General features: G+C 39.0%; 1 protein-coding gene across 12 annotated transcripts in view; it reads right to left on the reverse strand.

Annotated features, from left to right (window-relative positions):
* Window positions 1-13,857, reverse strand: part of mctp1b (multiple C2 domains, transmembrane 1b) — a 29,865-nt gene extending 16,008 nt beyond the window's left edge. For 6 of the 12 annotated variants that reach the window (XM_020082587.2, XM_020082586.2, XM_069513115.1 and 3 more), the window contains exons 1-4: window positions 13,181-13,857; window positions 501-621; window positions 274-416; window positions 86-165 (exon numbers count right to left, since the gene is read on the reverse strand). In XM_020082587.2, the coding sequence (XP_019938146.2) occupies window positions 86-165; window positions 274-416; window positions 501-621; window positions 13,181-13,729 (893 nt within the window). In that variant the 5' untranslated portion in view covers window positions 13,730-13,857. Of the gene's footprint in view, window positions 1-85; window positions 166-273; window positions 417-500; window positions 622-699; window positions 851-8,936; window positions 9,308-13,180 lie in introns of those variants that run through there. The other 6 variants (XM_069513121.1, XM_069513120.1, XM_069513119.1 and 3 more) reach the window with 2 other exon arrangements.
* Between the last annotated feature and the right edge of the window lie 1,959 nt (window positions 13,858-15,816).

Consider the following 15,816-nt stretch of genomic DNA (forward strand, 5'->3'; position numbering starts at 1 on the left):
GTTTGAAATGGGAAATCCAACTAGAAAGAGACGCAATGATGGTACCAAATGTTAGCATTAATGTCATCAGGGCAACAAACTCTACCTCTGCTGCTCCAGAGACTCCACATAGAGGTAAGCTGAACCCATGAAGTCATCTTGAAAGGCAAAGTCATAGTCAAACACCTGCAGAGAAGCAAAACAAAATTCTCCACTTACTCTTATGTTCATTAACAATGCATAAGGATAAGCTTTGTGTGTGTGTGTGTGTGTATGCATCATCCAAGCCTTTACCTTGAAATGCAAAGGTTCACTCAGATTATCCATTATTATAGTCTTCTTCTCATCCCACACTGGGTTGAGGTTTTTGTGGATGGTTTTGCTCTTGAACACCTCTTTATTACCGAGTTTGATCTTGACATATGGATCACTGCTGCCTAAGAAGACAAACAAAGCTGTGAAAGAGCAATGAAAGCAAGATGTAGAAGAAAAGTAATAAATAGACACAGATTTTGGTTTACCTCCTCTGTCGCGTATGGCCAGGTTGTGGCCTCTCTTGAGGTCAATGTCCAGCTTGTACATCCCTGAGCTGGTGGCGATTCGCTCAGGATTGGCCCCTGCGGAGCACGGAGCAGCCATACCCTATTAAAAAAGGGATGCATTAATCACACACAATGCAACCAGTAACCGATCTCTCCAACAGCCACAAAGTGAACTCACTGAGATTTGTGAGAAAAAAAGAAAGTTCGTTTTAAGCCGTCTGAAGCGGAGCCCTCACTTCCTCAGCTGTATTGTTGCTTCCACGTTTGCCCACAGCTAACACTGACTGAAGTGTCTAATTCAACTCAGTAACTTGTCCCAGGGGTGATCACTAACAGGAAATTACACGAGAGTAGCTTCCTCCCATTCGTCCACAGCTCATATTTTTTCCACACTACAACCGTCACTCTCACTGCAGCGTTTCAGTGGTTGCAATGCAGAAACTCAACAGAGAATATAGAATAGCAAGTGATTCAAACAGATGACTAAGAGATGTAAACGGATTTTTCACAGACTCGAATTACCACAAAGAGATGTAAAACAACTAACAGAGATATAAGACAAACAGACCCATGATAACGACAATGACTATAGAACAACCAGAAACAACCAGAAAGAAACACAAAATTACTACAATTAGTTGCAGAACAACAACAAAGACACACAAAAACATGAAACAGAGAAAAAACTGTCAGATGCAAGATGATAGTGACACATGACGATCAAAGAGATAAAAAAAGGGCTACAATGAGATTCAAAACAATACAAGGAAAAGTAAATCGACCAAAAAAGAGACAAAACCTCATAAAGAGACACAAGATAATACAAAGACACAAGACAACAATGAAATCTATTTTACGAAGAGACGCAGAGACACAGATACAAAACAACGACTGGCGAAACACTTACAGAGACATGAAAATGTCCACATGTAGCTCGATCCCATAACTAACTTACTGTAAGTAAGTCTGTTGTTATTTAAGAATAACAAAACAATCTGAAGGATATGATTATGATGATTATTATCATCATCTTAATCATAATAACTTGATTTTTTATAGTGCCTTTCAAGGGACCCAAGGACGCTTTACGTATTTCATGATGCAGTTTACAAAAATTGATTCTTCATTTATCAGTGGCTTTCCAATTTATATAAAAAAAAGTTTCCGCACTTATGTAAACAACAATGTTAATCAAACATTAATCTCAGCATATACATCAATTTTCAGAGAACTACTCTGCTGGGGATGTAGCATCCTGTCAGCACTCATCCACTTAGAGAGATGCTCTGATCCATACTTCTATAATGTGATAATACATTAGGACCACACTATGTGGCTGTGGGATATGAAAAGAGGTCTCAGCTGACTGTGTGTATTACAGTTGATACATGATTTAAAACATGATTTGACTCTCTGCACTAACCTTCCTCTGGATCACTGCACTGCCAACATAGAAATGAATGTAGTGATCACTAGGTGGTAAAATACTTTCATCTTTACATTATTTGAAAGTTGCCATTCAAATGCATTCATCATTTTGTCTGATTATTAATGAGTTCATGAGTTAAAGCACTTAAACCACTTGATGAACGGTTGTGGAACTTCCTCTGTGAAACTTCATACATTGGCAACAGATGATTGATAACTTGAAGGATAACTTCATTACTTCATTCGGTCTTCAGTCTTACATTTGACCAACAATGGTCTTATAAACCTTTTTTATTGACTCTTTATTATCATTATGAACTACTTTTACTTATTCTTACTATAATTATTTTACCTCCACTTTAATTTAACTCTATGTTATTATTTTCATTCTTCATATTTTCTTTTCTTTTAGTTATTAATTTCAGTTTTCATTCCACACTCTTTTACCACTCTTAAGTCATTTATTTATTTTAGCTCCAATTTACTGTGTGGATTACTCTCAATTTTAATTGTTTCTTTTCTTTGCTCCTGCTGTTTTTTTGTCTTATCATCATATAATCAATCATATGTGAAGCATTTGAGCTGCACTAACCTGCATGAAAGGTGCTATAAAAATTGAGTTTGATTGATTGGTTCAAGAAATAATTTAGTTTCTACACACCTGATGTCGTAAATGTTTACACAAAGAAAACCGGTCAAAAGATTGAGAATAGTCAGTTGTTTCCAAAACAAATCACCTTCTCATCCAACTTGTCATTACATATTCATTGTGTTGTGGTTCATGCTGTTCTGTCTGACTTCAACTAGTGGTGCAACGGATTTCTAGAAAATGCTTGAAATACAAAACAAGAAGACATGGATTTATTCGATAATCAGTTATATTGAATTACCTCAAAGCAACTCTAACATAAAGAACAACAACTCCTAGGGCTCAGCGTAATTCTACTACTATACAATTACAATATGTTTCAGGTCTGATACAAAATCATACCTGAATACTTTTTGAGTTTTTCTCCATTTATTATAATACCACAAAATACAAAAGCCAAAGGGTTTGGAGTCACCAAATAAATCTGTAATGGTGTGCAACTGAAACATCCCAGGCAAGAGGAGTGTTGTTCTGAGATCAACTCAGAATTTCCACGATTACCAAGTAGAAAGTTTCAAAGAAAAATGTGATGTCGGGGACAAAAGAAGCCACTGGTTTAATCTTAAAAATATGGTGTGTTGGATTTTAAGATCAAATACTTTTTTAAGTGTCAAATCTTGTTTTTCAAAGTACTAGTATCTTCAACTCTCTAATGAATGCAGTGGAGTAAATAGAACAATTCTCCCTAATATGTGGTGGAGAATAAGGTAACACTGTGTAACTAACTGATGTTATAGTTTTTTGGTGCCAAAATAAAACCAGTTTTCATGCAGCATCTGCTTGGTTTGAAGCGGAACAAAGAAATATACAAATCAAGCAAATAATCAAAATATCTGATCTGACAGAGTGTATTTTCTTTCTCTCCCTTCAATCAGAATGTGTTTCTATTATGTTTGTAAAAATCATGTCTGAAAGCCAATGTGTTCTTTCACCTCCATCTGTCGCTATAAAACTTCTAAATATTACATTTAATCTCCCTGTCAAGCTTAACAAATACCTGGTGTAGGGCTGCTGTGTGAGCACCCACAGAACTACTCACATTATGAAACACTAACTTGTTTCCTGAGGCTTTTGAAGTGTGCCAAGTGCTGGCATTAAGCAAGCTGCGGAAATTCCACTAGGCAGTAACTGAAAACAGCATAATAAAATAAGTGAGACCATCCTGTGAAACATGAGGAGAGGCTGACTGACTGGGTGGAGATTGTACCACGGGAGGAAGGCTGTAGCAAGTGGGGTAAGTCCAGTTCAGACGAGATGATGTTAAATAAGGAGATAACAGGCTGCAGCTGTAAAAATGAGGATGAGGTGTACCGGGTCAACATTACATAGATGAAAACACAGGCATATTATCACCTTATGAACCAGTTTGGATTATTTGAACCATCTGACAGACACAGCAACATGATCATTCCTTTTAAATCCAGTGTTCCCTCTCTTCGATCTCTGTGTTTCCACCTCCTCCTCATGTTCATACTGACTTTTTAGCCAAATAATCCCAAATTCACCAGTTGCTCTCTGACTGTGTCTGTTTGCTTTTTGCTGCTGAGCAGGTCAGGGACATATGATATGGGCAGATGTTAAAAAACAATGAGCCACAAGAGGTTACAAATCTCTTTAGCCCTGAGCGGAGCTGCAGAGATGACAACTCTCTGTGGATTTTTTACTTTAAAGGTCCAGTGTGTAAGATTTAGGTGAAAGGAATTTTTGGCAGAAATTGAATATAAAATAATCCTAATGATGTTTTTACGTGTGTGTTTCATCTAAATTGTATGAATTGTTGTTTTCTTTACCATAGAATGAGCTCTTTATATTTAGATGTCACTAAATTCTACACACTGAACCAACAACTCCATACTCGGGATCGAGTATTAAATGTCCACCTTTTCTCAGTAAACATGCACATCTGAGCTCAGTTTGTGTTTGTTGAAGAGATATTATTTTGGCCACATGTTGTGAGGCTGTGGCAGCGGAGTGATCAGAGCCCCTAACACCAGCTAACAGTCTGCAGACGCCAGGCTGACGTCATGTCAACACAAACATGCAGATGAGTAGTTGAAAAGACTTTTAGTTTCTTTATCTGTGCTCAAACTTATCATATCCTTACTTTATCATCTGTTACTCTCATGGTGATAGCATGTGTGAGTCATTTGGAATTTGACAGATTCATATGCCACTAGAAAGATAGATTGAGAAAATGATGTGGCATGAACTTCTCTTCAGACTCACAGTGTTCAGGTGCTTCTGTTCAGCATCTCTCCCGGTGGTAACAACATTAGGGTTAGCCATAATACAGGGTGTTGTCTGCAAATATTTTCTCTGTCATCAACCTCAGTAACACAGACAGCAGCATTGCGTGTTTACATCACAGGATCCGGTCTCAGGTTCCCCCAGAGGTTTCCATTTTGCATCTCACAACGGCTGACAGGTTTTGCCGCATCATCGTGGCGCAGCACCAACATGTCTTAGCTCACAGTTAAATCCAGTCACATTGGTGAGTGTGGATAAGGGAAACAAGTGTGCAGCAGCCACAAACCTGGTGCCAAGATGACTCAGGGAGTAACCAGGTTAACGGAATTAACACACTGCTTAGAGAGGATTAACTGTCCTTCAGAAAGCACAGCACAAAGCAGGGAAGAGCATCAGATCACCTACAATCCCACCAGCTATACTGATGCACACCTATTTTAGGACTGTGTATGTATTTATGTCTACACACTCTGTGTATGCAGGTCAGGCTTTAGTCTTAGGTGTATCAGGATTCAGGCCACAACTAATCCTTATTTCCACTCTGTGGCACCACTCAACAACCATGAGTGAAATGAGTTCATGCAGTTCCAACAAAAGTCTCACACCTTCTCTCTACCTGATCAGGAGTCCAAATCTGGAGGATCTAAGCTTCATTTTATTTTGGAGCACAAAGCTCATGAAAAATAAAGTGTGTGAGAGGCAGTAGCTCCAGCTGTAATGTTAGATACATATTTAATCAAGATAGGGCAGCAGGGAATGCTAAATATCTGAAATGCAAACTCAAGAACTCTATCTTTTTAGTCTGACTTTTAAAGGTACAGTGTGTAGAATTTTGTGATATCTAGTGTTGAAGTTGCATGTTGCAGCTGAACACCCCTCACCCCACCAAACATGAACAAGAACCTGTGGTAGCTTCAGTTGTCATAAAAACTCAAAAGGTGTTTAGTTTGTCCAGTCTGGACTAATGTAAAAAAACATGGTGGCCTCCATAGAGACGGTCCCCTCCATGTAAATATTAAGTATTTCAATATAAAGGGTCTCCAGCCAAGTTCTTATGATATTCCAGAGCACTAGTGTGGCAAAAAAATCTGAAAAGATAAAATAATTTATCAAAAACATTTAAAAATCATTAATCACTTGTTTTAATCTAGTGAGACCACCCACAAAAGACAGATGGCAGATGGTACTATGTTTTTTGTTTAAGCACGTGAAGCATTTTCTCCACAGGAGGTATATGTGTGAATGCAAATGTCTGGGTGAGAGCCTTCAGACTTTCTGTGGACTTTTCTGCCTGGCCCCCCAGTGTGAAGTCATGAGAAAGTCTGCAGAATATAAGTTGTGAACACAGCAGAGGATCCCCCGCTTGATTCACTAAGACCTAGTGGGGTGTTGATGACACTTCAAACACATTACAGATGCACAAGTGTCTCTTTGTTGTTGTTTTGTGTCTGTTTTGCTATTTTCAGGAGAATGTTTGCACAATTGAGACGGAACTTTTCTCCAGAGATTGCATTTCACATATGAACAACACAGCTGGAGATTCTCCGGTCGGACACATTCACAACAGAAAAATCAGGTCAGGGAGGCAGGAAGCAATGTATGCATTCTGGTGTGGAGATCATGTGTTTGTTAACAGTTCATCAACACCGATGTCAGGCCATATCACTAACTAATTGTCGAATCTCTAACCCTCACCCAAACCCTCTCCAAGTTGACATCTTTGTTGCTGTCTTCTATGTGGATGGCACTGTATTTACATCCTGATACATTAGAATTCCTTTTTGTTTTCTTTATTATTTTTTAGAAATGTCACCAACATGCCTACTCCCTCGAAGTACATCCTCCAGATAATCTCCCGCTGTGTCTAACGTTCGATCATGGTTTTTACTAGAAAGCTGGCAGGAGTAACTCCGGAGCCCCTTTGGATAATTTCAGGAGATTGTCCAGAGTTTAGTGCATGTCTGAAAGCAGCTTTAGTGGTTAGGTTCATTGTCTCTTGTAGTTGTTATGTGTCTACATGGACAGTTTGTGTCTCTCTGCAGTTGATTTATGCCCTTTCATAATGATTTTTTGTCACTTTTTAAAATCTCACTTCATTTTGCTAATCTTGCAGTTGTTTTGAATCTCTTTGTAGTAGTTGTTTGTCTTGTAGTCATTTATCTCGATTCATGTTTTCAAGTGTCTTTGTGGTTGCTTTGTGTATTCTCTCCCCTCTTTACCACCCATCTCTCCTCTCCTCCCCTTTTTCTTTGCTCACCCCAACCGGTCGATGCAGATGACCGCCCACATTGAGCCTGGTTTCTGTCCACAGTCACCAAAGTGCTGCTCATTGCAGGAACTGTTTGGTTTCCCTATAAATTTTAAGGTCTTGACCTTCTATGAAAAGTGCCTTGAGATAATGTATATTATGATTTCACACTATCCAAATCAAATTGAATTGAATTGAATTTCATCTTCATTTGGTGTCTTTTCATCGTCATTTTTCGTGTCATTTTACAATCACTTTGTGCTAATTTGTGATCTTAAGTCACTTTTTTTCTAGTAGATCCCCATGTGTTTGGGATTGTTTTATGTCTTTTTCTAGTCCTTTGATCAAATTTTGAATAAGAAATATCATCCTGATCCAGAGCCCCCCTTACTCCTTGTGTACCTGTTCTGTGATCCTTCTTGCTCTAAATGACAAACTAGCACTCTGTCTCTAAAGAAGCACATAAACAGAAACATGTGAAAATTACCCTGGAGATGGAGGGAAAAAAAGTAAATGCACTAAGGAGAGCTGAAAGTAACATTTATCTCCATGACATGATGGTCAAACCTCAGGGGCCCATTAACATCAATACTGCTGCCAATAGACAGCAGCGATCAATACAGTAAATGAAAGCCAGGAAGCTCCCAACAGGCTAATTCCAAGCATAAGTGTAACATGCATTTTTCAAAAGTACAATCTAACACATTGTCATCACATTCACAACACCTACAAATATACTGCAGAAACATGTGAGTTGTGATCAACTGCACGAGTGTGACAGTGTGAGTGGCACTACTTTTATTAACAGTCTGGTTGAGTAAAAAGAGCGCACAAAGAACACGTGTGGTAAAAAAAAACAGCTGAGGGAAAGATTTCAACACTGCAGATCAAAGATGTCTGTGCAGGTCGCACACACATTCACTTATACAGACTAGAGCTGATGGTGCGTCAATGACCACAAATGCAGACTCAAGTTTGGTGCTGCTATCTGATCACATTGTCTCCTGTAGTGTAGATGTGCTGCAAGTTCTGTTCATTCAGCACTTTGGGAATGATAGTGCCAGAGTTAAAGGATACAACTGGGGATTTGTTAGCTAACCCGATCTCCTTCCTATAATCCAACATTAACACTGCACAGACTGTACAGAATATACAGAAGACTCAGCAGACGTCCACACAGTGGAAGTCAATGCTAATGTGAGCAATTCTCTATTCAGAATTGTTGGGATTTATGATAAATATTTGGGCTTCAAAGATATCTTACCAACCTTCATTCACGTAGACAAACGAAATAGGGTTGATTATCCTATGTGAAAATATCACAGAATATTATTTTTAAATTATCATTATTATCATTATCAGTATTTACATCCTTTACTTACAATTGTCAATACTGGATAGCAAAATGTTAAGTATAGTATAACATCTGTTATATATTGTGGCATCTAGTCAGGGGCGTTGCAACTGGGTAGGCAAAGCAGGAAATTGCCTGGGGCCCTGCAGCTGAGGGGAGGCCCCCATTAAAGGCTGATTGGGTTTACAACAATTTTGTGAGAACTCCGTTAAACTCCATGATCAGCTATAGGAGACTGCAATGACACCATCATCAGAAACACCACACAGCCCATACCATAAACTTAGTACAAGAAGTACAGATGAACCAGTCGGTTGCTCACCATGACGGTTACACACTGGACCTTTAACTGCAAGAAGGCAACAATAAAAATATTGATCTAATTGTCTGGAATCCAAATTGCTTGGTAGTAGCAGCAAGCCTTTAAAATTCCTGACTTCTGTAATACAAGGTCAGAAATAAAACACAGGGAGATGATGATGAGCTCACCGACAGAAGTCGTCCACATGTGGAGGCGAGGGAAAATGAGTCGTTACAAGAGCCATGACGAAGTAACCCTCGAATTGCTAGACGGGACTCTGCCACCGGGGCCTGACTTAGAAGGAGATCCAGGGTCAAGCAGGTTGCAGCAGGGGATAATACAGTCAGGGTGAGGTGGTGTGAGGAGGAGAGCGGTAAGTGGGTACTATTTTAACTATTTCAATAATGCAACTATGTGGGAGACATGGCAGAGGAAAGGATACTGAGAATACACCACAGCAAGTCCAGGTCAACCGCAAAATAATCCCTCTTAATCTTGGGAGGTATCTCCAAAGAAAGCAGACACAGCAGAGGAGGCGAAGGTGTTGTACTGTCAGTGTTAACGCTGAATGAAAGAAGGAGGAAACAGTGAGAAGGAGGGAGGAAGAGGAGGAACTTAGCTGGTTGGCTTAACTTTTATCCTTAACCAATGGAGCAAGCCTGGCTATACTAAAGAGAAAACTAGGAGGAAATGACAGTAGGTCACAGACAGGATTTAAGGCCATGCAGTCTAGTGTCCTAATAAACATAACTTAAGTCAAATATACATTTCAAGTGACTTTACTTTTGTGTAAAGAAATTTAAAGAAAACTATACAATAATGATACCATATATCATATATCAAATACTTATTTTTCAATTTAGAAAATACAATAGTTTTAGACATATATTTAGAAAATATGTGCAAAGGTTGAAAACAATACATATGCATTGTTTCTTGCTGTGAATTAAATGAGAAGTTGGCTTCGCATAAGGACTGGAAAAGGGGGAAACAACTAGTCTGTCCATATGTAACAAAATCCACCATCCAGCACCTCTAGTTACATCTTGTTTGTATAATCTGTACACACTAAAGCTTATAATACTTTTGTTAAAAGCAAGATCAACTATACAAATTAACAACACTTTATGATTTCTGAAGTCTAATTACAGTTTCCAGAGGTAAAGAGCTAATGTTAGGCTACTACACAAACGACATGGTTGCACAATTTCAACATCGCCATCAGCTTCAAACTTGTTATTTGATGTGGCGTCAGATTTGGTTGTCTCTACCTCTGCCATCCACTGTAGTTCCTCTGCAGTGTATTTGGACTCATTTAATACATATTCAATCAGATTATTGTATTGTAGTTGTTTTAACCGGTTAAATGTACCGGAATGTTTTGATTCCACTGCCACCTTGCCGTCCGCGATCATACTGCACTCAAAAAATATACATGTCGTAGTTCTAACACACAACCCGGGAGCTGGCAAAGGTCAGCCAATGATGTGCAACTCATCGTCTGCTGAGTGCGTCTCAGTCCAGGCAACAGTGGGAAATTAAACATTGTTCATCTTCATGTACTATTGATATGGTAACAATGCAATGAGTGGGGTATTTACAGTTATATTTTATACTGTACAATAAAAGCTCGTGTTAGACACAGAGGCATCTTAGTAAAACCCAATCAAAATAACCAATTGACTATAATCAAAAGAGTAGACTTCATTGATGGACTCATTCTCATAGCACTAGAAGCTAGCTAGTCCCAGCTGATGTTAGCTGGCTCTCTCATGCAACTATCAAATCTGACAGCAGGTGTTAGCTTTGTAATCTTGAAACGCAACAGTAATGGCTCTCAGGTGCAGAAAATAGTTAACAACATCAACCCTGGAACCCGGGGACTGCTGTGTGCTCATTGGATCTGAAGTGATATACTATAGCACTGATCAAATGACGAACTAACACGGTCATCAACAGTGATAATGTAGCATTTTAAATTAGCTATTGCTCGGATTCTGAACTCGGACTGGCCTTTTATTCCATAGTTACTGCAGCTGAGGTTCATGGGTGTTGTAGTATTTAGACCCATTCACCATGCCAAGATGACAGATAAACATAAACCTATATGATCCTTATTTGGTATTGTGTCTCTAGCTGCTTTCAGACATGCGCTGAACTACGTAGATCTTCCGAATTTTCATCGGAGGAGGTGCATGTGTGAATGCAAATGTCAATGTGAGACGCTCCGATTATCTGTGCACTTTCTGAAGACCCAATTCTCTGGACTTTACCCTCAGGTCAAGTCGTAAAACAGCTTTTTCAGTTATGATAATTGGATAAATTAACAGCTATATACATATACATTTTGTAAATTTAACATGTATGTCAATAATTTTACTGATATGCAAAACACATCCTTGTTCATTTGACTGTACACACACAGAGAAAAAGAGTTTCTGACAGTATAACCTATAGCCTCAGCCTATTTTGTGCAAAAAAAAACATTTTCTATCAGCTGGAAAGCACATGAGTGGTTTGTTTTCCCTTAGACAACCACACTTCACAGTGAAAACTCAATAAAAGTGTCTAATCTTCAATAGCCAATCAGAGGCACAAAGGCCTGAGAAACAGCCCTTCACACTATTCAATAACCTCTGTTCAGTGTGTAAGATAATGACTCATACCCTGTTACCAGGTCAGTTTAATTCACACTGAATTTTGTTAAATTATTGGATCACAAAACAGACTCCATGTTCAAATGCAAAATCTTGAGACTAAAATTTTTGTTTTGTTTTCTGATTTTCAATTGATTTCTTTTAATTTTGTCTTTGCGTTGTTTTTAATGTCCCTGTAGAGCACCTTGAATCTACCTCTGTATAAAATGTGCTTTGTAACTAAAACTGCCTCACCTTTCTTAGAGTCAATTACCTTATACCAATCTGCATGTCTTTGGACTGCTATGAGGCGACGGTGCTAACCACTGCTCCACCATGCAGATTGCGCCTAAATATGTTATTCCAAAATAAAAGGCATTCCTGTTGAATAACCTCCCAGATACCAGGACTTCTTATGTTCTACAACTACATGCATAAATGGAGTGAACCCTGCAAGCTAGTTCAGGCAGCCAACTCGTGCTGTGCTGCTCCAATCATGTGACACACCTCATTCTCCACAATCATCCATTATACACACCCACCTTATTAGACAGCCTATTTAAGCAGAGAGAAATTTCCCATCAACCCCTTTGCTTGCACTGCTGCTGCAGTATTGCTAGCAGTTGCTTCAGCCCCTCCACCACCCCAGCATCCACCTGCAGGCTCCAGGGGGGGTTACAAGTATTTGCTCGTCACTCCCATCATATCTGTGTAATCACATCGGGGGAGTGATTGAGTCACAGCCAAACACAAACTATGTCCTAATGCTGCAATAAACGATTGAACTGAACTTTTGGGAGTAAACAGTTTCCAGTGCTGGAAGGCGTTGGTGCAGCTCAAACTCAAATGAGTATTAAGGCTGTTTACTTTAGTGAGTTGTTAGTTTAGTGTGATGGTTTTTCTCCTCAACTTGATGTTACCATCACAGGCTCGACTTTTATTAACTTGTTTTGCATATCCTTCAAACTCAGATTAAGTTCCTGCTGAAATGCACAGGACCCCACCTCCACATCCCATTTATATACTGTGCATTTATAGTTAACACAATTTCTGAATTCAGTCTTGTAGTCCTGCAACAAATCCTCCTACACGAAGATTATGATGCTCTGACCTTTTTATTTTACATTTTATTACTTTTTGAATTAACATTCAAATATCTGAATTAGTGGAATTTTGGAATTGGACTACTTTAGTTTAGTTTTTTTTCAGGTTGGAGCATCTCACTGGAAATGCCTCTGCTTTTCTATTTTATTTCGATGTACATTGAAAATCTTTGGATTTTGTATTATTGATTATATACAACAAACATATAGCCTTGTGCTTGAGGGGGCAGATTGCTAAATACTGATTTTGCAGGGTGCCAACATTGTTGCATAAACCACAATTATGTGTTTTATATATATTCTGAGTTGATGAAATTATAGTAACAGGCGTGAAGAAAGTCTAGTTTTGTATGTGTTTGCTGCAGGAGTGGACTTTTACCTTTGAATTAAAACTCAACAAAATGCTTAACAAAAATATTAGCAAAACCAAAAGTAATAGTATTTGCTCACAAACGTTTGCATATAAACATGTTGCTTCATGTCATTGGTTATTAATAACTGTATATCCATCCATCAATTTATGTAACACGTGTTATAGCCAGGATATAAACACAGGCCATGTCTACATGTAGCTACACTCCCCGCAGAAACACAATGCCTAAATAAATGTGCAAACATCAATTTAACAGTAGTCCAAACATTTTGGTGCTAATAGATTTTGTAATTAAAGGCCAGACCACCATACTGACTCACCGGCTGCTCATCCTTGCTCTCCGGCTCTGCCTCCGTGGCTGCAGCAGCTTCAGTCGCCTCGCCCCCGCTGCTGCCCCCGCTGCCGCCGCCCCCGCTGCCGCCGCCGCCGCTGGCCGGTGGCTTGGACAGCTTCTCCAGACATGCAGACCCCAGAGAGGAGCTCTTGTGGTGGGACTGCACCAGCTGAGCCACCGTGGGCTTGTCCGGGGAGGCGGACATGTGCTGGGAGGACGACGGCAGCCTCTCCCGCACGAGTCCGGAGCCGCTCGCCGCCGCTTTTCCGCAGAGCTGAGCCTCTGTGGCGTCCACGTCCCCCCGGGGGGAGAAGAGCAGGTCGGGCTGTGAGGAGGAGATCACCCGGTCGAGGACGACGTTTTCCCTCCGTTTCATTATCTTTAACATCCACATGCCTGGCTCCTTCTTGTTCTCCGGGTCTCTGGCGCACAGCTTGGGGCTGAGCAGCGGCTTGGCTTTGGCCTGAAACTGTCTCCACAGTGAGTTCTGCTGGGACGAGCTCCTCTCATTCTCGTCGCCGTCTCCCCGCTCCATTCTGCTCGTGCTGTCACGCCGATGTGGAGGCTATTGATCCAACGACAAACTTATGTAAGCTGTCTATTTCCCTGTTCGGCTGCATCACACCTCGTTACAACTGGAGCAGAGCGCTGGTGGTCGGGGTCCAGCCCACTTTTATATTTACAACTCCAGGCAGCGACAGACTATTGGATTTCTCCTCTGTCACATCTGTCCAGTGAACAACAAGCTGAACTTATAGTTCACAACATCATCACCACAACTAAACATCTTCAACACAACTAAATATCATCATCACAACTAAATATCATCATCACAACTAAACATATATATCATCACAACTAAACATAAATATAATCACAACTAAACATAAATATAATCACAACTAAACATAAATATCATCAACACAACTAAATATCATCATCACAACTAAACATAAATATAATCACAACTAAACATAAATATAATCACAACTAAACATAAATATCATCAACACAACTAAATATCATCATCACAACTAAACATAAATATAATCACAACTAAACATAAATATAATCACAACTAAACATAAATATCATCAACACAACTAAATATCATCATCACAACTAAACATCTTCAACACAACTAAATATCATCATCACAACTAAACATCTTCAACACAACTAAACATAAATATCATCATCACAACTAAACATAAATATCATCACAACTAAACATAAATATCATCAACACAACTAAACATAAATATCATCAACACAACTAAACATAAATATAATCACAACTAAACATAAATATCATCAACACAACTAAATATCATCATCACAACTAAACATCATCATCACAACTTAACATAAATATCATCAACACAACTAAATATCATCATCACAACTAAATATATATAGATGTTAATACAAAAGTAGTTTCCCTTTTTTCTCTACTCGTATAAGCCTTCCTCTATGTATACCCCCCTTATTTTATTTCAACATTTCAGTACTGCTTGTTTTATTTTCATTTTGTTGTTTCTTTCTGTGAGTAAGTGATGGTTAAATGTTTCCTCTATTTAAACTGAAAACATCTTTTGTGAGGATGGGTCTGTTTTGAACAGGAAACTTCACTGTAACTGTCGGTGCACAGCACACAGTACGGTATAGTCTGTCTGTATTAAGTGTGAGAGTGTGTGGGTCCAGGTGTGTGTCTGCATTTGTCTGAGCTCAACATGAAGCCACAGAGTCAGTGCACTGTGAGTCACAGTCTGAGCTGATACCATGACTGAGAACCGTATCAAACGATGAGCCGTTTATAAATCTCATGAGATTACAGCTATGAACGTGTGGCACTCCGGTTTCACATTGACACAAATAAAAGTCGAGACGTTCTCAGGTTTTATTCTTTTATGAAATATTTGGGTGAAACAGCGCCCTGAGGTTGTAGCAGAACAAGACAACCTGATGTCAATCTTCACGAACGTCTGAGCACCTGTTTTCTTCTCTCACAGGTTGTGAAAAATTGTGCTGCTCTGAGTAACCTGCGAGGAGCCATGATACACCCTATAAATGCATCTATTATTGTTGTTAAATAGAGCTTGTAACACTTCAATATATAGTGAAAGAACCCTTGTTTTGTTTTTTGTATGTGTGATTATTTGATTGGTCACAGGCTTACAGCCACTCCTATTTAACATTTACTGTCATTTGCCTGATGTCCAGGAAAGGAGAAAAAAAGTATTTGCCATTGCAAGTCAGAAAGTGTGCAGGATTTTTGTTGGCTATTTGTAATCCTGTTGTCACCTGTCTACACACATGTCTCATGAAATAATTCTCATGTTCTGGTTAATACTTAATGAGAAAATGTTGTAGTACTTGTTATGCCAATGTAAAGAAGTGTTGATTTTCAAAAGAGAATACATGTACAGTAAAATGTTAGAAATGATAGTTACTTACTTACTTAATGACATAAACCCTACAAGATGTGTACAGTTAAATATGTGTGTACAGTATTCAACAATACATTTCACCAGCCACCAGATTTGGTTTATGTTGACTGGTAAAACTTTGATGTCTAGTAAAAATGTAGCTGTTTATCTGGCGTGACTAAAAGATTAGCAT

This window comes from Paralichthys olivaceus, chromosome 18, assembly GCF_024713975.1.
Source record: "Paralichthys olivaceus isolate ysfri-2021 chromosome 18, ASM2471397v2, whole genome shotgun sequence".
NCBI lineage: Eukaryota > Metazoa > Chordata > Actinopteri > Pleuronectiformes > Paralichthyidae > Paralichthys > Paralichthys olivaceus.